This window comes from Mobula birostris, chromosome 9, assembly GCF_030028105.1.
Source record: "Mobula birostris isolate sMobBir1 chromosome 9, sMobBir1.hap1, whole genome shotgun sequence".
Taxonomy (NCBI): domain Eukaryota; kingdom Metazoa; phylum Chordata; class Chondrichthyes; order Myliobatiformes; family Myliobatidae; genus Mobula; species Mobula birostris.
Window position 1 is genome coordinate 16,959,458 of NC_092378.1, and position 23,147 is coordinate 16,982,604.

Here is a 23,147-nt window from a genome sequence, read left to right on the forward strand (position 1 = left end):
GTATGGTGGGGTTCTTGATAAATAGATGCTCCTTTCTTGTGACAGTGCTCCTTGTAAATATGCTCAATGGTGGGGAGTGCTTTATCTGTAATGGACTGAGCTATACCCACTACTTTTTATAGACTTTTCTATACAAGAGAATTGATGTTCCCACACCAGGTTATGACGCAACCAGTCAGTATACGCTCCACCATGCATCTGTATAAGTCTGTCAACATTTTAGGTGATATGCTGATTCTGCATAAACTTCTAAGAAGGTAGAGGTGGTGCTGTGCCATGTGCTGGACCCAGGGCAGATCCTCTGAAATGATAATGCTTAGGAATTTAAAGTTGCTAACCCTGTCCTTCTCTGATCCCCTGATGAGGACAGGCTCATGGGCTTTTGATTTCTTCCTCCTGTAGTCAGTAATCAGCTCTTTGGTTTTGCTGATGTTAAGAGAGCGGTTGTTGTTGGGGCACTACTCAGCCAGATTTCCAATCTCCCTCCTATATGCTGGTTTGTCATCACCTTTGATTCAATGAACAACAGTGGTGCCATCATCAAGCTTAAGTATGTCATTGGAGCTGTACTTAGCCATGCAATCATAAGTAGAAAGCGAGTAGAGTGGGGGACGAAGCGCACAGCCTGTGCTGATGGTGATTGTGGAGATGGTAATGAGATGGATTTCACCCCTTATCATCCTAAGAAGTACCTGTTAGTTTGTTTCTTTTATCCAGCTTTCTAACTGCCTACAGCTTGTAGCATAAATTATATTTACACACAAAAATATGAATTAGAAGTTGCAATAAGCAGGTCACTTGGCCTCTTAAAACTTCTCTGTCTTTCAATAAGATCATGGTTAGTATGATGTTAATATAAACTTCACATTCCTATTTACCTCAATAATCTTATACTCCCTTGTTTATCAAGGATCTACAATGCCTTGTAAAAGTATTCAGCTCCCAACCCTTTGTTCACATAAATGAGTATTATAACCTGGTATTTTTTTTAATATAAATTTAACTGTAATTTTTATTTGTGAACAACATGCACTTTTTTCCACAGTAGAGCCCAAAAAAAGGGAAAGTTATAGAACTAAAAACTCAAAAACTGGAATGTCAGTTCAGCAGCTCAGTATTTAAGTGAACCACCTCTCACAGCTATTAAAGCCAGTAGTCTTTTTGGATAAGTCTCTCATTAGCTTTGTGATAGAGCAAGATTTGCCCATTCTTCCTCTGCTGCTGCAGACCAGGTGAGAGATGTGGAAGCACTACATTGTGGTTGAGCTCGGCTGGGGCCTGGCCTCTCTCATCGTGTTGCCCTCCCACGTTCGAGTGGTGGAATGACAAACTGGGTTGTGTGCATCAATGCACTGCTGGGAGAACGTACCATTGATTGCTGGACATTGTTACTTCGGGTCTTAGACTATATATATTTTTTCAAGTGAATGTGCTTCTTTGCTCAATATTTTGAATTATGTTGATCGCTATTTTTGAATGTTTGCTTGCTATTTTGAATGTTTTGCACTTTGGTCCCAGAGAAATGATGTTTTGTTCAGCTGTATCTATGTATGGTTGTAATAATAATTAAACTTAATTTGATTTAAAATTGCTCAAGCTGTATCAGATTAGTTGGGGAGCGGCAGTGTGCAACAACTTTTATGTCTTGCCAGAGATGTTTGATCAGTACTCCGAATAGGCCACTCAAGACATCAATTTTCTTCATTTGAAGCCACTCCATGGTTGCTCTGGCAGTGTGCTTTGGGTCATTGTCCTGCTGAAAGATGAACTTCCTCTACAGTTCAAGCTTTCTGGCAGAGGCTGGCAACTTTTTATCCAGGATCTCTCTCTATTTAGCAGCATCCATCTTCCCATCAATCCGGTGTAGATTTCCAGACCCTGCTGCAGCAAAGCATCCCCATAGCATGATGCTACCTCGGCCATATTTTATAATGGGGATGGTGTTACCTGGCTGATGCACAGTATTAGATTTATGCTGCACATACCACATAGTGCTGAGGCCAAAAAGTTCCACCTTAGTCTCATCTGGCCACAACCTTTTCCCACATCTTTACAGTATCTTCTAAGTGACACTTTGCAAAGTCTTTACAGGCAAGGATATGCTTTTTTTAGCCTGGGCTTCTTCCTTGCCACTCTTCCATAAATACCCATTTTGTTCAAGGCTTTAGAGATTGTAGAGCCATGAATTTCATCTCCAGATGCAAACACTGACTTATGCAGCTCACTCGGAGTGACTGTTGGCGTCACAGTAGCCTCTTTTACAAGTGCCATCCTTCTCTGGCAACAGAGTAGAGGTGGCCTGATCTAGGGTGCATGGCTGTGGTTTCATACTTTTTCCACTTTTTCATGATGGACTGCACTGAACTCAGTGCCTTTGAGGTGGTCATGTGCCCTTCCCCAGATTTTTGCTTCTCCATTATCATTTCCTGACTTGTCTTGAATGCTTTTTTGTCTTCATTTTGGTTTGATCTGTTGAAAATCTACCATACTGTTGGACCTTACAGAGAGAGGGGGTATTTATTCAGGTCATCCTCCAGTTATCTAAGGTAATATACAGTTTTGCACCTGAGGCAAGTTAGTGTAGTAATTACAATGGGGACGAATCCTTTTTGGTTTTGATTTTAGTTTTTAACTCTTAGTAAATCATTCACAGGTTTTGTAATTTTTCTTTTGACATGATTCAAAATGTTTTGTAGATTAGCTCAAAAAATCCTACTTCGCTATGTTTTAAATCTAGAAAATGAGACAATAAAATGTGAAAATAGTTGTGGAGGCTAAATTCTATTTCAAGGCACTGTGTTGAAACTGAGAGCTTGAAAAGCTGACAGTGCTCTAAGTGAAAATAATTACTTCTAATTTCTTAAGTGGATGACTCCTTCATTTTAAACGATGACCTATAGTTGATTGTCCCACAAAAGGAAACACTTTCTCCACACTCACCCAATCCAGACACCTCAGGGTTTTCTGCTTCAGTCATTGAATCATAGAATGGTTTCAGGAGAGAAAAAGGTCCTTGGGTCCATCATATATATACTGACTTTACTGCACACTTGCCCTTTTCTGTTGCTTTCCAAGTATTTCTCCACTATTTATCCAATTCCTTCCTGAAAGCCACAATGGAACTGGCCACAACATTTGCAGGCATACATTCCAGATTTCATCTTTATTGCTTAAAAATTGTTTACCTCATGTTACTTTCAGTTCTCTTCCTCTTTATTTTGTACCTGTCATTTTAATTCTCAAACTCTTTTTCAACAAGAACAGGCTCCTAGTATCCACTCCACTCAATACTCTCCTAATTTTATGTCATTATATTCCTCTTTCCAAGAATCATTTCTGCAAATATCTTCTGGATCCCTTCTAATACCTTCACATGCTTGCTTTATATGGCAACCGAAACTGAACACAGCAATTGAGTCTGGACCTGTGTTTATAAAGGTTCAGCATACCCCCAATTTTGTTGATAAAACCCCAGAATTGTGTCTCTCTTTAACCACGTTCTTACCTTGCTCTGCCACTTTCAATGATTTATGCACACTTTATGCACCCTGTAGATCTCCCTGCTCCTGCATTCTTTCTAGATTAGTTTCCTTTATATCGCTATCCCTTATTCTTCCGGCTAAAAGGCATTACCTCAAAATTCTCTACATTAACCTCCACCTGCTATGTGTCTGCCCATTCCAGCCTGCTTATTCCCTGGTCAGTGAATTATTTTTCTTTGCAGTTCATTTTACAGCTAAGTTTGTGTCACCCACAAGTTAATTTTTTTTGTGTGTGTGAAGCAATAATTCACCTGCACTTCTTTCAATTTACGACACCATGATTGGTACTCACAATATAGACTCCTAATCTGTCAGTGGCCTCCAGCATGATTATAACAAGGTCAAACATAAACTTGAGGAACAGTTGTTATCTTTGTTCTGGGTGTATCACAGCCTTTCAGATCCAAAATCAAATTCAACAGCTTCAGGTAACTCCCTTTCACTGTTTCTGTTGGAATTGGCCAAATTCAGCAATAGGTCATTCATCTGTAATATTGACTCATTTTCTAATTCTCTTCCAGCATGGTATAACCTATTGGACGTTTCCTACAACCCTGCATTTTTCAGCTTTTACATTCCTTTGCTTTATTTCTCTAACTGCCTACATTCCACAGCATTTGTACTGTCTCCCTTTGTCTGTCTTCATTAACTTCTCCCCATTGCAATTTTGGGCACATTCTATCCCTTTGTCTTATTGTCCCTCCCTCATCTTCTCTGCATCTTAAAACTAACGTGTTGTCTTCCTTTTCCAATTCTAAAGAAAAATCTTCAATCTGAAACATTATCCACAGATGCTGCCGGAGTCACTGATTGTTTCCAGCATTTTCTATTTTTGTTACGTGAAGCGAATCTGCCTATGCAATAACATTATTGTACTTTTCAAGTTGGTGTCTAATTACACAACTTTTATTACAAATGGTCATGGCTTTTTCACTAGATTGCCTAATCACTTAACTGGGAACACTCAATTTTGTCTACTTTGGCAATAACATTTTTCCATCATAAGGGTAAAGTGGGGATGTTTATTGATGATTACACAATGTTAAATTCCGTTTACAATGCGTCAGCAAATGAAACAGTTCACGACTGCATGCAGCTAGACCTAGATAATATTTAGGCATGAGCTGGTAATTGGCAGGTAACATTTGTATCACAAAATGTTCAGGTAATGGTTATCTCTAACAACGGAGTACATTTTAGCTTTAACGAAATTTAGCTTTAGTTCAAAGGATATATTGAATACAATATTTACCTAGCCTTAAAATTCAGAGACACTACCATTGCTGAGCCTCTGCTGCCAATGTCCTGAAACTCAGCCACATCAGTCACATAAACAAGATCAGGTCTGGGCTAGGCACTTTGTGTGAGTGACTCATCTCTTGACATATACCAAGCTTGAGCCAAGAGTATAATTGAACACTTCTGATTTCCCTAGGAAAGTTTATAGTTAGTGTATATAATGATTGATGCATTTAAATCATCTAAGCCAAAAAAAAAGGCAAATTTATTAAGAGCACTTTACAACCTTTGGACATGACATAATACTTCACAGTGAAATACTTTTTAAGAGTAGTCACAGTTATGATGTAGGAAACATGGTAGCAGTGATATTTAATGAACATGGTTTGGCCAGAACATTAAGAATCCTTGCTTTTCTGTGAAATCAAGACTTGGGATCCCTTGTGCCTATGCAGGAGTCAACCAGGGTCATGGTTTTAACACTTCACCCAGAGGACAAGACCTCTGACAGTGTCTCAGCTCTGCACTGGAAATGATTCACCAGATTTGTGTGTTGGAGTAGGACCTGATTCCACAAACTTCAGCCCAGAAGCAACTGTACTCAAATGATTCCCATTAACGCATCAGAAGAAACAGAAAGGATTTAGCTTTAGTTCAAAGAATATATCAATACAATATTTATTACAAGCTTTATAATAGATGTCACACTCACTACAAATTGGTGGAAAAATATTTCAGACTATTGTTATATTCATTTAAGTATTTTGATGCTGCTATATTTCCCTTTACACAATTTGTACATTTATAGTCTCCAAATTTTATTTTCATTTTCCTTAGTTTGCTAGCATTCTAATTTTGAAAGGACTGAACAGCACTTTGACAACACCCACTCCAGCTGTGCTCTCTTCTCCCACTTCCATCAGGCAAAAGATACAAAAGCAAGAAACCATGTGCTACCAGGTTTAAGGGTAGCTTCTATCTCGCTGTTGCAAGGCTACTAAATGGTACCCTAGTATGATCAGGTGGACTCTCGACTGCACAATCTACATTATGATCTTGCACCTTGCTGTTTACCTGCATGTTCATGGTAGCTGCTATGCTTTAGTCTGCATTGTTATTGTTTTACCTTGTTCTACCTCAAGTCACTGTGTGATCATTTGATCCATATGAACAATATGCAAGACAAGTTTTCCCGAGGTATTTCAATACGTGACAATAATAAACCAATTAAGTATCATATAGACACAATTAAATTAAAAGATTATACTTCATAACTGCCACACTGGTTAAGAGTGTAATCAATTTTATTATGCAGTGAAATTTTACATAGAGGATGGATCAGTTTTAAAGTCTTATTTGTGAGTAGAACAATTTCCAAGGCATTGCCTAAACAATAACACTTATCATTTACTTGGCTGTTTTTAAGTGTGCAATGGAGAGATTTCGGTTTTCCTGTTTTGTGCTATTTTGAAGATGTTGAGTTGTTAGTTGCAAAGCTAAAGGGGGATGATAAAACACACACTTAACTAGACATGCACAAAAGCAGATGCCAAGAGTAGTCAGTAGAGTTGTTCTCATTTATTTTTTCACAATCTACTTTCATATAAATTTATGATACTCAGTTGCATGAATGTTGTACATTTTTTTTCTGGTTGGATCATGAGCCTATTTAACTATATTAAGTTGAAGCCTAAATGTTAACATAACAGTCTCAGACTTTCCAATGGGAATAAGTTCACTAAGGAGGCAAATATCAAACTTTATTTGATTCTAAATAATTATTTTTACTTGTATTTTTTTCATCTTTACATCAAATCAGGCTAAGACCAAAGGTCATCATTAAACTAAAACTCCTTATAAATAATGGACTTGTGGTATTTTTCACTGTCATGTTATTTTTCACAGCTCACAATCCCTACTGAAACGAGAGGTTTAGAAGTTAGGTAAAATCTTAGAATTTTAGAAAAGATAACTTTAAAAATGCATTTGTTCTAACAAAAACACATTTTCCTCTTTTAAGGATATTTTCTGCAAGACATGCATGTATCTAAAATAAAACTCCAAAACTGACATTTTCGGTAACCTTAGATATCAAAAACAATAAAAAAAACATTTTAAATGTTTTCAATTCTCAACTGCATTTTATACATAACATAGCACAACTATGATAATTACAATTTATACAGTGAGATTATGGCTGACCTTTTACACATTTTGCATAAGTTAAATATTTACACATATTAAGCTGTTAGAATGCTTGTCATCTGAAATTAAAATTCTCTGTACATATATTTTCCTAAGGTGCGAACCACTATTCTTTAGAACACACCCTAGTAACTTAAATTATTTTACTTTGTAAGTAATATAGTTTTAGATACACTGTTGCCATGCAACTGAAATACAGTGTCTCAATGTTTCCATTTTCATCAGTGATCAGTAATTTAGAAGATTTAATCTTCAAGAAGTCAATATTATATTTCAACTTCAGACAATGCTACTTCTGTGGTTTTGAACATATTCTATGGTTTAACAAAATACAGCAGTCATTTTATATAAGTTATGCTATACTTAAGTAAAAATACAAAGTTTTCAAACATTTAATTTGGAATGTTAAAATACTACTATATTCCATCTCCACTAAAAGGCTTATAGTATTCCAGTAAAAAAAAAGAGCTGCTGGAAGATCTAGCAGGTCAGGCAGTATCTGTGGAGGCAGTGGCATAGTTGACCATTCAGAACTATCTATTGGCTATCCCTCTGCTTCTACAGATGCTGCCTAATGGATCAGTTCCTCCAGTAGTTTTTTTTTGCTCTAGATTCCAGCATCTGCAGCTGTTTATTTCAGTATTGTGTACTAGTATTCTAGTACTTCTGCTGCTCCATCTGTGGTTTTCTTTCAGCTCCTTTTCTTCTGATTTTTTTCTATAAATTTGAGACAAAGCAGTTACTTTATTCGATGATAGTCTTAAATTTTTGTTCATAGGATTTGCTCAGTTACAAATGGCAATATCTTAAAATATTCTCTACTTGACTGAAAGTCATGACCATGCAAATGTTTTACAAACAGCTTGTTCAACTTTGTGTAGTTGCTCGTTAAAACCAGCAAGAGCTCACGCTTCCTTGGTGCAAAGCTTTCCCCTTGTTCTGTTTGACTTTAAGCTACTTGCAGGTGTGTACATCAGTCATCGTTTCGCATCTCCGACAGCGCACGTAACAGCACCACACAAATTTACAGTCACATCGCTCCACATGCCGGACAACGTGTGTGTTATATCCCCGTCCGCAGCACAGCAGGTTACAGCCATCTGAAGCAGGAGAGGTTCGGTTACATTCACGCCCCCGAGTTCCATGGATGCCTAACTTTTTATCCTCTACACAATAATTGGGTGACTTTTTAATGTGTACCAGGTCCTCCCTGTTCACTGGCACTTTCCGCTGGTCCTTGTCCTTGCGCCGAGCCTTCTTCTTTGCCTTGTCCAGGATTTGGACACTGTGCTCATATTTCTCTTTCAGGTATTGGCCAATTTGATCAAATGAAGACATGGTTTTCCAACAAGTTTTCACCGCACATGATCCAGACACACCATGACAACGGCAATTCACGGACATCAATTTGGACACAGCCTATAGAAGCCACACAAAAAAAAACTACTTTTATTAAATTTGTAAGTATAAAACTTATAAATTAAACCTTACATGCGTTTTCCTTTTTCAATATACAACCACATGGAAATGCATTATCATATGAGGAATGTTTGATAGCTCTGGGTCTGTACTTGCTGGAATTCAGCAGGATGAGGGGGGAATCTCATTGAAACCTTTCGAATGTTGAAAGGCCTAGACAAACTAGATGTGGAAACGATGTTTCCCATGGTGGGAGAGCCTCAGGATAGAGGGGCACCCTTTCAAAACAGAGATGCCGAGAAATTTCTTTAGCCAAAGGGTGGTGAATTTGTGGAATTTGTTGCCACATGCAGCTGTGGAGACTAAGTCATTGTGTGTATTTAAGGCAGGGATTGATGGGTTCTTAATCAGACATGGCATCAAAGGTTACGGGGAGAAGGCTGGGAACTGGGGTTGAGGAGGAGATAAAAAGAATTGAATCAGCCATGATTGAATGGTGGAGCAGACTTGCTGGGCCAGATGGCCTAATTCTACTCCCATGCCTTATGGAATAATATGCACTGATCTACAGTGGCATGCAAAAGTTTGGGGACCCCAGTCAAAATTTCTTTTACTGTGAATAGTTAAGTGAGTAGAAAATGAACTAATCTCCAGAAGTCATAAAGTTAAAGATGAAACATTCTTTTCAACATTTTAAGCAAGATTAGTGTATTACTTTTGTTTTGTACAATTTTAAGAGTGAAAAAAAGGAAAGGAACACCAAGCAGAAGTTTGGGCACCCCAAGAGATTTGGGCTCTCAGATAACTTTTACCACGGTTTCAGACCTTAATTAGCTTGTTAGGGCTATGGCTTGTTTATAGTCATTGTTAGGAAAGGCCAGGTGATGCAAATTTCAAAGCTTTATAAATACCCTGACTCCTCAAACCTTGTCCCAACAATCAGTAGCCATGGGCTCCTCTAAGCAGCTGCCTAGCACTCTGAAAATTAAAATAAATGATGCCCAGAAAGCAGGAGAAGGCTATAAGAAGATAGCAAAGTGTTTTCAGGTATCCGTTTCCTCAGTTCGTAATGTAATTAAGAAATAGCAGTTAACAGGAACGGTGGAGGTCAAGTTGAGGTCTGGAAGACCAGGAAAACTTTCTGAGAGAACTGCTCGTAGGATTGCTAGAAAGGCAAATCAAAACCCCCATTTGACTGCAAAAGACCTTCAGGAAGATTTAGCAGACTCTGGAGTGGTGGTGAACTGTTCTACAGCGACACCTGCACAAATATGACCTTCATGGAAGAGTCATCAGAAGAAAACCTTTCCTGCATCCTCACCACAAAATTCAGCGTCAGATGTTTGCAAAGGAACATCTAAACAAGCCTGATGCATTTTGGAAACAAGTCCTGTGGACTGATGAAGTTAAAATAGAACTTTATGGCCACAATGAGCAAAGGTATGTTTGGAGAAAAAAGGGTGCAGAATTTCATATAAAGAACACCTCTGCAACTCTTAAGCATGGGGGTGGATCAATCATGCTTCGGGTTTGTGTTGCAGTCAGTGGCATGGGGAACATTTCACTGGTGGAAGAATGAATTCAATTGAATACCAGCAAATTCTGGAAGCAAACATCACACCGTCTGTAAAAAAAAGCTGAAGATGAAAAGAGGATGGCTTCTACAACAGGATAATGATCCTAAACACAGCTCAAGATCCACAATGGACTACCTCAAGAGGCGCAAACTCAAGATTTTGCCACGGCCTTCACAGTTCCGCGACCGAAACATCATCGAAAATCTGTGGATAGACCTCAAAGGAGCAGTGCATGCAAGATGGCCCAAGAATCTCAGAACTAGAAGCCCTTTGCAAGGAAGAATGGGCGAAAATCCCCCAAACAAGAATTGAAAGACTCTTAGCTGGCTACAGAAAGCATTTACAAGCTGTGATACTTGTCAAAGGGGGTGTTACTAAGTACAGGTCGACCTTCACTAATCCGACTACCTGTAATCTGGATTCTTTGATAATCCGTACACTGATTATGTTTAATATGATCCTTCTGTAATTTGGCATTTTCACTAATCCAGCACTCCTCAGGTCCCAATGGTGCCGGATTAGTGAAGGTCAACCTGTCCTGACCATGCAGGGTGCTCAAGCTTTTGCTTTGGGCCCTTTTCCTTTTTTGTTATTTTGAAACTGTAAAAGATGGAAATAAAAAAGTAATCTTTCTTAAAATATTAAAGAAATGTGTCATCTTCAACTTTATGCCGTTTGGAAATCAGGTCATCTTTTACTCGCAAACAACAGGAATTCTGCAGATGCTGGAATTCAAGCAACACACATCAAAGTTGCCGGTGAACGCAGCAGGCCTTGCAGCATCTGTAGGAAGAGGTGCAGTCGACGTTTCAGGCCGAGACCCTTCGTCAGGACTAACTGAAGGAAGAGTGAGTAAGGGATTTGAAAGTTGGAGGGGGAGGGGGAGATCCAAAATGATAGGAGAAGACAGGAGGGGGAGGGATGGAGCCAAGAGCTGGACAGGTGATAGGCAAAAGGGGATACGAGAGGATCATGGGACAGGAGGTCCGGGAAGAAAGACAAGGAGGTGGGGGGTGGTCTGGGAAGAAAGATGGGGGGGGGGGGAACCTCCTGTCCCATGATCCTCTTGTATCCCCTTTTGCCAATCACCTGTCCAGCTCTTGGCTCCATCTCTCCCCCTTCTGTCTTCTCCTATCATTTTGGATCTCCCCCTCCCCCTCCCACTTTCAAATCCCTTGCTCACTCTTCCTTCAGTTAGTCCTGATGAAGGGTCTCGGCCTGAAACATCGACTGCACCTCTTCCTAGAGATGCTGCCTGGCCTGCTGTGTTCACCAGCAACTTTGATGTGTGTTGCTCATCTTTTACTCGCTTAGCTATTCACAGTAACAGAAATTTTGACCAGGGGTGCCCAAACTTTTGAATGCCACTGTACATATAACAAACATTAAGTAAACCTCTCCACAGAAACTCCTTTGCTGTGTTTTCTGTTGACATAAAGACAGTTATATCAGTTCTATGTAATGGTGGCAATGTGACTTTTTAGAAAACTATTCCATGTTAATTAAATCAAGCAGAAAAAAAAATGACGTACTGGTACATTACTTTTAAGGCCTAACCAGAAATACCAGCTGTTTGTGTCTCACTGATGCCTCAATAATGTGTAATCTGGAGACTTTCTTCCCCAAATGGAAAAGGAATTTTTCCAAGTCTGGATAATGATTTTACACAGCTGTAATGTGTGCTTTTGCAGCAAGATGAAATTCTAGTGTACCCTATGTAAATTAAAGCTTTGTGAAACATTCTTTCAAATGTGTCCTTTGCCTCTGGGGTCATTCTCAGGTTTATTGTTTATAGCAAGCCTTAAAGTCTGTGTCAATGCTGAGTCTAGCAATCAGTTTCAAGAACCATTGTGACCCTAAATCTCAGTGAAGTACATAGAACATAGTACAGGGCAATATAGGTGTTGTGCTGATCCTTTTATCTCACTCTTCCCTTTCAATTAGCCCTTCATTTTTCTTTTATCCATATGCCTATCTAAGAGTCTCTTAAATGTCTCTAATGTTCCTACCACCATCACCGGCAATGTTCCATGCATTTAACATTACGTGTAAAAACTACCTCCGATATACTGCCCAACTCACCGTGGATGGTCCTGAGCCCGGCTGCGAAAGGAGAAGGGTTCGGCATGGAGTGAGCAACCCCATCCCATAAAAACCCAGTGCTACAGAAACTCCAAAGACCTCATCCCTGGGAGAGGAATGATACATCAAGACACCTAGGGGCGACTTAAATGCTGTCTCAGGACACAGGACTCTTGTTGAACTGCTGTCAGCGCCCCAGTACAGATGATGGTCTTAAGCAAGTAAGATATCCCCCCACCCCTACACTTTCCTCCAACCACCTTAAAAGAATGCCCTCTCATATTAGCCTTTTGCTGCCTTGGGAAAAAGATGCTGGCTGTCCACTCTGTCTATGCCTTCATCATCTTATAACTCTTGATCAAAAGAGAAAAGCCCCACCTTGCCAAAGAGAAAAGCCTTATCTTGTTCAACCTTTCCTCACAAGACACATTCTCTAATCCAGGTAGTATTATGGTAACTCTTCTCTGCACCCTTTCTAAAGTTTGCACATCCTTGCTATAACACAGTGACCAGAACTGAACACAATACTCCAAGTGTGATCTAATCAGAGTTTTATAGAACTGCAACATTGCCTTGTGGCTCTTGATCTGAATCCCCTGACTAATGAAGGCCAACACACCATTCACCTTCCTAACCATCCTATTAATAAGGGATCTATGAACACAGACCCAAAATCCTCCTGTTCCTCCACATTGCTAAGAATCCTGCCATTAACCTTGTGCCTTCAGGTTCAACCTTCCTGAAGTGTATCATTTAACACTTTTCCAGATTGAACTCCATCTGTCACTTCCTAGTCCAGCTCTGCATCCTGACAATACTCCATTGTAAACTATGACAACTATTCACAACACTATCAACTTTCATGTCATCTGCAAACTAACTAATCCACCCTTCCACTTCCTCATCCAAGTCACTTACACAATCTCAAAGAGCAGGCATCCCAGTAAGATACCTGTGGAACATCACTGGTCACGGACCACCTCCATCTGCTGTCACCCTGTGCCTGAAGTGAGGACGCCAATTTCAAATCCTTGCAGCCAAATTTCACTGGATCTCATGCCTCCTGACTTTCTGAATGAGCCCACCATATGGAACCTTGTTGAATGCCTTGCTAAAACTCATATACACCACATTCACCATTGTACCTCTATTAATTTGTTTTTTCACTTACTCAAAAAGGTCAATCTGGCTTGTAAGGCAGTACCTTCCCCTTACAAAACCATGATTACTATCCCTAATCAGACTATGATTCTCCAAATTTGCAAATCCTCTCCAGTAGTTTGCCCACCACCAATGTAAGACTCACTGATCTATAATCACAAGGATTATCTCTATTATCTTTCTTGAACAAAGGAATGATATTAACCATACTCCAACTTTTCTACACTAACCTCACATTCATTAAGGTCCCTCTCACTGGTGAATACTGAGCGAAGTATTAACGACTTCACACACCTCATCTGACCATAGGCACATTTCCTCTTTTAACCCTTATTGATCCTACCCTCACTTTATGGATCCTGTTCTTCACATACATGTAGAATGCCTTAGGGTTTTCCTTAATCCTACTCACCAAGGCCTTCTCATGTCCTCTTCTAGCTCTCCCAAGTCACTTCCTAAGCTCCTTCCTGTCTATGTTATAACTCTCAAGAGTCCTGTCTGATCTTTGCTTCCTAAACCTTAAGTATGCTTCCTTCTTCCTCGAGTGAATGTTCCACTTCTCTTGTCAACACTGGTTCCTTAACTCACCATCCTTTCCTTTCTTCAATAGGACAATCCTATCCAGAACCCCATTCAAGTACTTCCTAAGCAACCACTGCTCATTTCGATGTTCCCTGTTCCACTGTTCCCAATTTGTACTCCCAGGTTCCTGCCTAATAGCATCATAATTAGCCCTCCCCCAATTAAATACTTTCCCATAAAGTCTGCTCCTAGCCTTTTCCAAGGCGACAGTTAAGGTCAAGACTTGTGACCACTGTCTCTGTAATGGCCTCAACGTCATAGTTTCATGTACTGATCCATGTAAGTTCATCACCCTTGTTTCAATAAAATATTCAAAGCTTTAACTTCAGTGTCAGATTAGCTGGGATCTGCAACCCAGTTTTAATCACATGACAACTACATAATTGGTGTCAAGTTATAATCACTTTTCACATCATGATTATAGTGTGTTTTGGGGTTAGATCACATCTTAGTCAACTAAATGGAATGTCACTGGTGCATGGTATCAATCTAGGTCAATGTGAAAATGACAAACCACACTCTGAACAGCTTGTTATGATACAATGTTTTTTTTTTAAAATACAATTTTCAACTTTGGAAAATGGTCACCCTTGTACTGAGCACACTGAGCTCCAAACTTAATCAATGAAGATTAACTATAGGTTGAATGTCACAATTAGGAAAAATTCCAGATGTGATAATAATAGTGATTGAAGACATACTTAGTGAATGTCTGTCCATACAGATCAAGCACCACATATTGAGTACAACCGTTCCAGGAATAACTTAACATCATGTCATTATTTTCAATAATAAAAAAACACACGACTACAGTCTCAGCATATTCTCTTCTAGAACCATAGAAAATAGGTGCAGGAGTAGGCCATTCGGCCCTTCGAGCCTGCACTGCCATTCAGTATGATCATGGCTGATCATCCAACTCAGAACCCTGTACCAGCCTTCTCTCCATACCCCTGATCCCTTTAGCCACAAGGGCCATATCTAACTCCCCCTTAAATATAGCCAATGATCTGGCCTCAACTGTTTCCTGTGGCAGAGAATTCCACAGATTCACCACTCTCTGTGTGAAGAAGTTTTTCCTAATCTCGGTCCTAAAAGGCTTCCCCTTTATCCTCAAACTGTGACCCCTCGTTCTGGACTTCCCCAACATCGGGAACAATCTTCCTGCATCTAGCCTGTCCAATCCCTTTAGGATTTTATACATTTCAATAAGATCCCCCCTCAATCTTCTAAATTCCAACGAGTATAAGCCTAGTGGATCCAGTCTTTCATCATATGAAAGTCCTGCCATCCCAGGAATCAATCTGGTGAATACTTCTGCCAGTATTTTGCTACATTTGTGAACTATTAAAATCTACTGAACAAATATCAGTAAGGATAAAACTTCTGCAGAATTTTGATTACTTATCTCAACCCCATGATTACAATATTATAGTAGTAGGAGAACAACAAAGATGGGGACCAGGGGTAGAGATATGGGTCAGATCCTGAGACATATTTAAGGTGGTGATGGATAAATATTTGAAATGAATCTTCTTATAAGACCATAAGATATAGGAGCAGAAGCAGGCCATTCCACCCATCGAGTCTGCTCCACCATTCAATCATGGGCTGATCCAATTCTTCCAGTCATCCCCACTCTCCTGCTTTCACCCCATATCCTTTGATGCCCTGGCTATTCAAGAACCTATCTATCACTGCCTTATATACACCCAATGACTTGGCCTCCACAGCCGCTCGTGGCAACAAATTCCACAGATTTACCACCCTCTGACTAAAGTGCCGCCCATGTACACAGTATTCCAGATGCAGCCTCACCGATGCCTTTTGGAACTGCAGAATTACTTTGAAACTTGGAAGATGCAAATAAGGCTGAACAAGTACAGAGAAAATTTACAAGGATGTTGCTGGGTCTGGAGGACGTGAGTTCCAAGGAAAGACTGAATAATTTATGAATTTATTCCTTGGAATGTAGAAGATTGAGAGGAGATTTGTTAGAGGTATTCAAAATTATGAGGGGTATAGAGGGGATAAATACAAGTAGGCTTTTTCCACTGAGATTGGGTGAGACTACAATCAGAGGTCATGGGTTAAGGGTGAAAGGTGAAAACATTAAGGGGAACATATGGAGAAACTTCTTCACTGGTGAGAGTGTGGAACAAGCTGCCAGCACAAGTGGTGCATGCGAACTCGATTTCAATGCTTAAGAGAAGTTTGGATAGGTACACAGATGGGAGGGGTAAGGGTGCAGGTCAAGTAGAGTAGGCAATGTAAATGGTTTGGCACAGACTAGAAGGACCGAATGGCCTGTTACTGTGTGTACTTTTCTATTATTCTAAAGTAATTTCTCCGCATCTCAGTTCTAAAAGGACGTCCTTCAATCCTGAAGTCGTACTCTTTTGTCCCAGAATCCCATACCACGGGAAATAACTTTGCCATATCTAATCTGTTCAGGCCTTTCAACAATCGGAATGTTTCTATGAGATCCCCTCCTCATTTTCCTGAACTCCAGGGAATACAGCCCAGGAACTGCCGGACATTCCTCATATGGTAACCCTTTCATTCCTGGAATCACTCTCGTGCATCTTCTCCGAACCCTTTCCAATGTCAGTATATCCTTTCTAAAACAAGGAGCCCAAAACTGCACACAATACTCTTAAGTGTGGTCTCAGAAGTGCCTTATAGAGCCTCAGCATCACATCCCTGCTCTTATATTCAATACCTCTAGGAATGAATGCCAACATTGCATTTGTCTTCTTCACAACTGACTCAACCTGGAGGTTAACCTTTAGGGTATCCTGCACAAGGACTCCCAAGTCCCTTTGCATCTCTGCATTTTGAATTCTCTCCCCATCCAAATAATAGCCTGCCCGTTTATTTCTTTCACCAACATTCATGACCATACACGTTCTAACATTGTATTTCATTTGCCACTTCTTTGCCATTCCCCTAAACTATTTAAGTCTCTCTGCAGGCTCTCTGTTTCCTTAACACTACCCGCTCCTCTACCTATCTTTGTATCATCGGCAAATTTAGCCACAAATCCATTAATACCATAGTCCAAATCATTGATATACATCGTGAAAAGCAGTGGAACTCCACTGGTAACTGGCAGCCAGGCAGAGTATGATCCCTTTCTTCCCACTCTGTTTTCTGCCGACCACCAATGCTCCACTCATGCTAGTAACTTCCCTGTAATTCCATGGGCTTATCTTTCTAAGCAGCCTCATGTGCAGCACCTTGTCAAAGGCCTTCTGAAAATCTACTTCATCTCCTTTGTCTACCCTGCTTGTAATTTCCTTAAAGAATTGCAGTAGGTTAGTCAGGCAGGAGTTTCCTTTCAGGAGACCATGCTGGCTTTGGCCTATCTTGTCATGTGCCTCCAGGTATTCTATAATCTCATCCCTAACGATCGATTCTAACAACTTCCCAACCATTGATGTCAGGCTAACAGGTCTATAGTTTCCTTTCTGCTGCCTCCCACCCTTCTTAAATAGCGGAGTAACATCTGCAAATTTCCAGTCATCCGGTACAATGCCAAAATCTATCAATTCGTGAAAGATCATTAATGCCCCGCAATCTCTCCAGCTACTTCCTTCAGTACCCGAGGGTCATTCCATCAGGTCCAGGAGATTTATCCACCCTCAGACCAATAAGCTTCCTGAGTACCTTCTCAGTCGTAATTTTCACCGCACAAACTTCACTTCCTGACACTTTTGAATGTCCAGTATACTGCAGACGTCTTCCACTGTAAAGACTCATGCAAAATATGCATTCAGTTCCATTGCCATCTCTGCATCTCTGATTACAATATTTCCAGTGTCATTTTGTATTGGTCCTGTATCTATCCTCGACTCTCTTTTACCCTTTATATACTGTACTTAAAAAAGCTTTTCCTGCACAGAAGAAGAGATGAGGCCAGCATAGATCAGTTGTAATTTCACTGGATGATGTGGTAGGCTTGACAGGCTGTATGGCTTACTACTCCTATATTCTTATACATGTCCCTGAATTCAAATATCTTGTGACTTCTGACCCACATCAGAGCACAAAGCAACCTTGTGAGTTTCTATTTGATAACAAACCAAGGGTTAAAAATGTACTAACGTGAAACTGATAACCTTCTACCTGTTAACAATTATGTTCTTATCCTAGCAGTCCCCTGCTTGGTAGCAAAGACAGTTCAAAGTACAGAACATTTACTGGCAACACTAGGTCAACCATTGAGTTAGAGGCAGATCTGAACACGGTACAGCAAATAGTTAATTGTATACAAGTCGATTTGCTTAGAAAAAGGAGGCTATTTAAAGAGAAGAAACCGAAGCTACCGCAAATTGTCCTATTTTAAAAAATCAGAATTTCTCCTGCACAGTGGAAAACAAATACATATGTAGTAAGTGCTATAAATCCGTCCACCTGAAACGTTAACTGTTTCCTGTGATATGCCTTCACTATTTTATTTTAGATTTCCATCAACTGCAATTTACAAATGTTTGGATATCAAGTTTGATTGATAGGGGAATTTCCCTTCCATCTCCATTTTGAATGACTTTTAGCTTCGCCACTATTACATCAAGACACATAATCGCAGAAACCAACCAACACTGGCTGGTCTGCTGGCTGTTTCCAGCACAGTGAATTGTGACCACTTACTGAAGGAAGAAGGACAGACCATTTGGATTTAACTGTTGGCCTAGGTGAAATAGACCCAGATCTGGGTCGCTCTCATCCACCCCACTCTCTTACCTGTCGACCCGCCTCATTATTGTGCAGGATCATGGTCGTCCACGCTTCTTTGCCTGCTCCGAGTTCTCCGTCCACCGGTTTTCTGCTCGTGTCGACGAACTTCCTGCTGAGTGCCATGCCGTACTGTAGATCGTCCGAGCAGCCGCCCCAGTGCCAGCCTTCGTTGACCGACCCGCCGCTCCGAAGGTTCCGGTCACACGAGCACTCGGTCAGATTTCCCGCACTGCAGGCGCGCGTCACCGCGTGCACGAGCCCCGCCGCCATTACCGCCTGAATGAAGGCGCTCTCCTTAGTACCTGCCGGAGGAGAAAGACTGGACATTACCACACGGAGGAAGTTCCACCCAACCCTGTCCCTCTGTGCGGCAAGTGTGAAGGCAAGTACAGCAACAAAACCAGAGGAATTTGCACCAAATGCTGGAAATACTCAGCAGGTCAAACAGCATCTGCAAAGAGAGGCAAGTTGATCTGCTAAGCGTAAAAAGGGTGTTCTTTTATTTCTAACGTCTTATATTAGTTTATATTGCGGTATTTGACACTGCAGTGAAAGCACAAATAATATCCTATAAATTGAAGAGTAAACGCAGTAAGATGACATTCGAACTCTGAAACTATTTTAAAATCACGCTTTTTCGAAACTATCCCGGAAATGACTATCCACAGTCGCTGGAAGCCGTTGCATTAATTTCACCCTATGTTGTCCCTCACTCCCGCGTGTGGCGCCAGTCTGGAGCCGAGAGTGAACACTTCAACAACCCACGGAAGGACCCAAGAACTCATTGCTTTACGCGTAGAGTGAGTAGGTAGAGGTATTTTCATGAATGAATATTTAACAAATGGTAAATTCTTATCGCCTTACTTTATGGTACCGGCTTGCGTTTAAACGTAGAAGAGCAAGTGAGCGGCAAGTATTAAAGGACTTCAGTGAAATGGAAATCTTAATTTCCATTTCACTGAAATATGGTCGACTTGCTTCCTGTGCAAAATGCACACACAATGCCGTAAAGATAGGAATCAAATACTTTTAGCGTGAATGTCCATTATTCCTTTTCCCCTGCTGCGGGCTGTGCAATGAACCGCGCACAGAAATGCAGCCATTAGGTGAGATTGTGGACGACATGAAGGAGGTTTTTTTTAACCTAGCAAACTTACAAAACCGTTTTAACAAACTCCGCGATTGCTATCTGTCCGACATGCCTTGATCCCCTTAAAAGCTACGATTCTATGTTGTGGTCAAACATTAATGCATCAGAGAAACGTGCTGCCATTAAATGCATGTAAAAACTCAGTGACTGAATTTATGTTAGCAAATTACAAGTTTATCGACCAAAGACACTCGTTTCAATAAATGATAACCTGTACTATAAGTTATTTAACCCCGCGAATGACTAGGTATCAGTTTAACATTGTTCCCTGTTGAAATTGAATGTTATAGTTCCGGCTATTTATTTTTCCTCATTAAAATTCAGCGTCATCCTCACATTTTTGTTATGTTAGGAAGCGCACTACTTTACCAAATACCTGATAACTTTAACAAACTTGTTGAAAAAAGTTAACGGAACTCACATGGACACAGTAACCCGCAGAACAGCCTGTAAGCTATCCAATCGTTTATTTGTGATTTCACGGAGCAGTCGAACCAATATATTAACTTGCATTGTTAGACTTTAAATTATCATAATATTTACATCTAATACAGCAACTGCTTGAGATTTAATTAGAAAGAAGAAATGCTAAAAGTGTGTTTGTCATCTAATAATAACCCCAAAGCTGTAGATCCGAAGTAATAACTTTACATCTGGATCGGAGAATTGATTTAAAAAAAGTTGCGTTCTTGACTTACCACTGGTTAACTCATAGCCAAACACAGAGTAATCATTAGTGATAGAGCAATTCCACCTTTCGTGTTTAAACTGACGTTGGCATTCATAAATACCAATGCGAGCTCCTTCTTTAATAGCTGGCAAAAGACTGGGTTTCCTTTTGCATAGATCTTTCTGTTTGTTTGAAAGCGGCAAACCTAGCCATCCCATTTTCTCTGTAACTCCACTGGCTGCGGATCCTAGCCACCTGTCGCGAGGATGTAGAAAAGCACATCACCATCAAATAAACTGTACACCGCAAATAAATTGGCATCTAACGCTTTCAGGAATTAAGCTTTACTTACATCCAATTTCCGTGACAATAGCATGGAAATGCTGTTAGAATTGCCACCAGTAACACACCACACCGGTATAATCCAAGAGAAGCCCCTCTCTCCATGATCGAATCATTTATTATATTTCGCCACGCGAGGGTGTCACGTTGTTAATGTAATTGAACATAAGCGCAATTTCCTGCAACTTTAGGGGTATTATTCTTTAGAGTGAACAGACTGTCCATTCTGTAATTTCTGTGGGAGTTTACAAAACAGTTTTTTGAGCCGGTGGATGAGAGAGGCAGGGTTGGAAAGAGAGATGAGAGAAGAAACAAACTCTTGCGAAGAATTGTGCTGCCAAGCTCTTAGTTGCCGCCCACAATTTCCCATTGGACAGAGACGAAATTAAAATAAAATAGACATACTGCCGGAACGATTGGTCGGTGGTCCTGTGACGCCACATCATAAGAAGTGTCCCGTCTAATTTGTTCATGAAAGTGTTAACTTCGAACACAAGCTGTAGCGGGTGGTAGCAACGAATTTAATATAATATTTCAAGTTTCACTACCGTTGAAATCTTAGTAGGTTTTACGTTCAGAAGCACTTTTGCGGGCCTGATATTATGCACTCAGTAAAATGTTAATGCCACAAGCTGCACTCCGTCCACTTTAATATTATTGAATTGAATGACAGTCGATTAGCAACTTAACCGATGCGTTCAAAAAAACAAAATAACTGCAGTTGAGTTGCTGGAAATCTGAAATACAAGCGGAGAAACACTCAACACGTTCTGCTGCGCCAGGAGAGAAATAGAATTTACGTTTCGGCTCTGAGAAATGATCACCTGGAATATAAACCAGGTGATCATTTCTCCTAGATCTCCTTAGATCCTGCCTGATCTGTTGCGTCTGTTTAACATTTGGCTTGTTTCCATTTGTCAAATATATCAACAAATGTCACCTAAATTTTTGCAGGAAATGTGGAAATTGAGATGAACTAAGTTACGTAACATTTCGATTAAAATGCTGGTTGGGAAAAGGATCGAGTTGCATTAATGATTTGGTCCTGACTGACAAAATTTGCTATATCGTACAGGCAGCATTTTCGAAATTTTAAACTCAATCAATTTTTAGAATTTATTTTGTGCTTGGAGAGATTAGAGGGGCGAGGGTGGTTATACTAAATATTGTTTCAGCCCGTTACAACTCTTCAATCAAATTTTATCCTTTGAAAACATTCCGTAGATATATCGTGTCAAGCGATATAGAAAATACTTGCAATAATTGTCCTTATTTGATATGTAGAAAATGAAACAGAGAAGCGTTCTCTAAACCTCCCCCTTCCATACAGTTTTGCCAAGAATATATGGCCCCTGTTTATGTTTGTAAAGGTAGTAATATTGAAACCCAGATTGAAAATATAACTGCTATTAAACCACCAACCTTTAAATTTAGTGTCTATTAAAGTCGAAGATCTCAAGTTGTGAATGGTTATTCGAGCATAAATATTTGGCAATCTGTTTTTAAGTTTGATCGGACCGCAGTGAACTTGATCAAGTATCTAGCATTTACTCGCTCAGAACGTTGGTCGGGCATTCTTTGTGCATATCATCAGTCGTTTGATGCAGATCACAGAACAGTGCATTAGCATTTGAGTGTGGTGAAAGTTTATAAAGCTGATGATTTTGAAATTTATGTACACACCTGGCTTTTTAATTCTCATTCTGTTACTGGAATAAATTTAGCTTCAGTCATATTGCGCAATACTTCATGAAATTAAATTTTGTTGTCCCTGTATATTTAACTAAGTATTCCAGAAGCGTTGAAAACCCGAAATTCGTCATTATTCACAATGATTCGAGATATTCAATCCGAGCATCAATTCGACAACGTTTATAGTTTTCACAATGTAATGGATGATTCTACTTCCAGTTTGCTGTCAGATCTTTCCAAGATTGACCATCTAACTAATCATTCCCTTCATCAAAACACGGAGACACATTTAGCCTGAAACATCCCGCCAAAATGATTCGGTTGTTACTCAACATCAGTGAACTAACATTTACACAAAAGCATTTCGCAGATGATGGAGGTCGGCACATTTTGATCAGATTTTGTCAACATTTTTTAGCCTACTTAATTTGTAAAACTGACCTTTTGATATGAAGGTTGACTTTTCAGGGCAATCCGTTTTGAACAATTTATATACTGTATTTAAGTTTGAACCCATTTAACTTGGATAAAAATGCCAAAAGTATATAGTTTGTTATATGTGCGGTACAGTGAGTCGACAGTGTTTCACAATGCGTGGCGGGTGAATAGTTGTGCGGAAGCAAGTAGTTAAGTGTTCTGTACCTGACAGATTGACTCCAAACGGTAATAAATTAGCTTCTAGTACATTTCGAACGACTTGACGAAAGCTCTTAATCACTGAAGTTTGCCTTGGAAAACTCGACAAC

The 23,147-nt window shown here is 40.0% G+C and overlaps 1 protein-coding gene and 1 long non-coding RNA gene across 4 annotated transcripts in view; one reads left to right on the forward strand and one right to left on the reverse strand.

The window, feature by feature from the left end:
• Positions 1-4,595: 4,595 nt before the first annotated feature.
• wnt16 (wingless-type MMTV integration site family, member 16) lies at positions 4,596-23,147 on the reverse strand. Of its 2 annotated transcripts, none has more exons than XM_072267565.1 (4): positions 23,044-23,147; positions 20,396-20,622; positions 18,554-18,849; positions 4,596-8,405 (listed from the first exon to the last, which is right to left on the reverse strand). In XM_072267565.1, the coding sequence occupies exons 2-4, from the start codon at positions 20,583-20,585 to the stop codon at positions 7,941-7,943; spliced, it is 951 nt and encodes a 316-aa protein (XP_072123666.1). In that variant the 5' UTR covers positions 20,586-20,622; positions 23,044-23,147; the 3' UTR covers positions 4,596-7,940. The 2 variants fall into 2 exon arrangements, with proteins under 2 accessions (XP_072123666.1, XP_072123665.1); XM_072267564.1 differs by lacking the exon at positions 23,044-23,147 and adding an exon at positions 20,720-21,051.
• The window catches only part of LOC140202565 (uncharacterized), an 81,535-nt gene continuing 77,537 nt past the window's right edge, over positions 19,150-23,147 (forward strand). For both annotated transcript variants that reach the window (XR_011887121.1, XR_011887122.1), the window contains exon 1: positions 19,150-19,347. This is a non-coding gene — a long non-coding RNA (uncharacterized lncRNA). The remainder of the gene's footprint in view (positions 19,348-23,147) is intronic.

Excerpts from the sequence above, each read along its gene's own strand:
- wnt16 (XM_072267564.1), bottom strand. The coding sequence starts at position 20,814 with ATGGAGAGAGGGGCTTCTCTTGGATTATACCGGTGTGGTGTGTTACTG. Across the intron at positions 18,850-20,395 it reads TGGCTATGAGTTAACCAGTG|GTACTAAGGAGAGCGCCTTC; the intron begins GTAAGTCAAGAA and ends CTCCTCCGGCAG. Across the intron at positions 8,406-18,553 it reads ATAATGAGGCGGGTCGACAG|GCTGTGTCCAAATTGATGTC; the intron begins GTAAGAGAGTGG and ends TGGCTTCTATAG.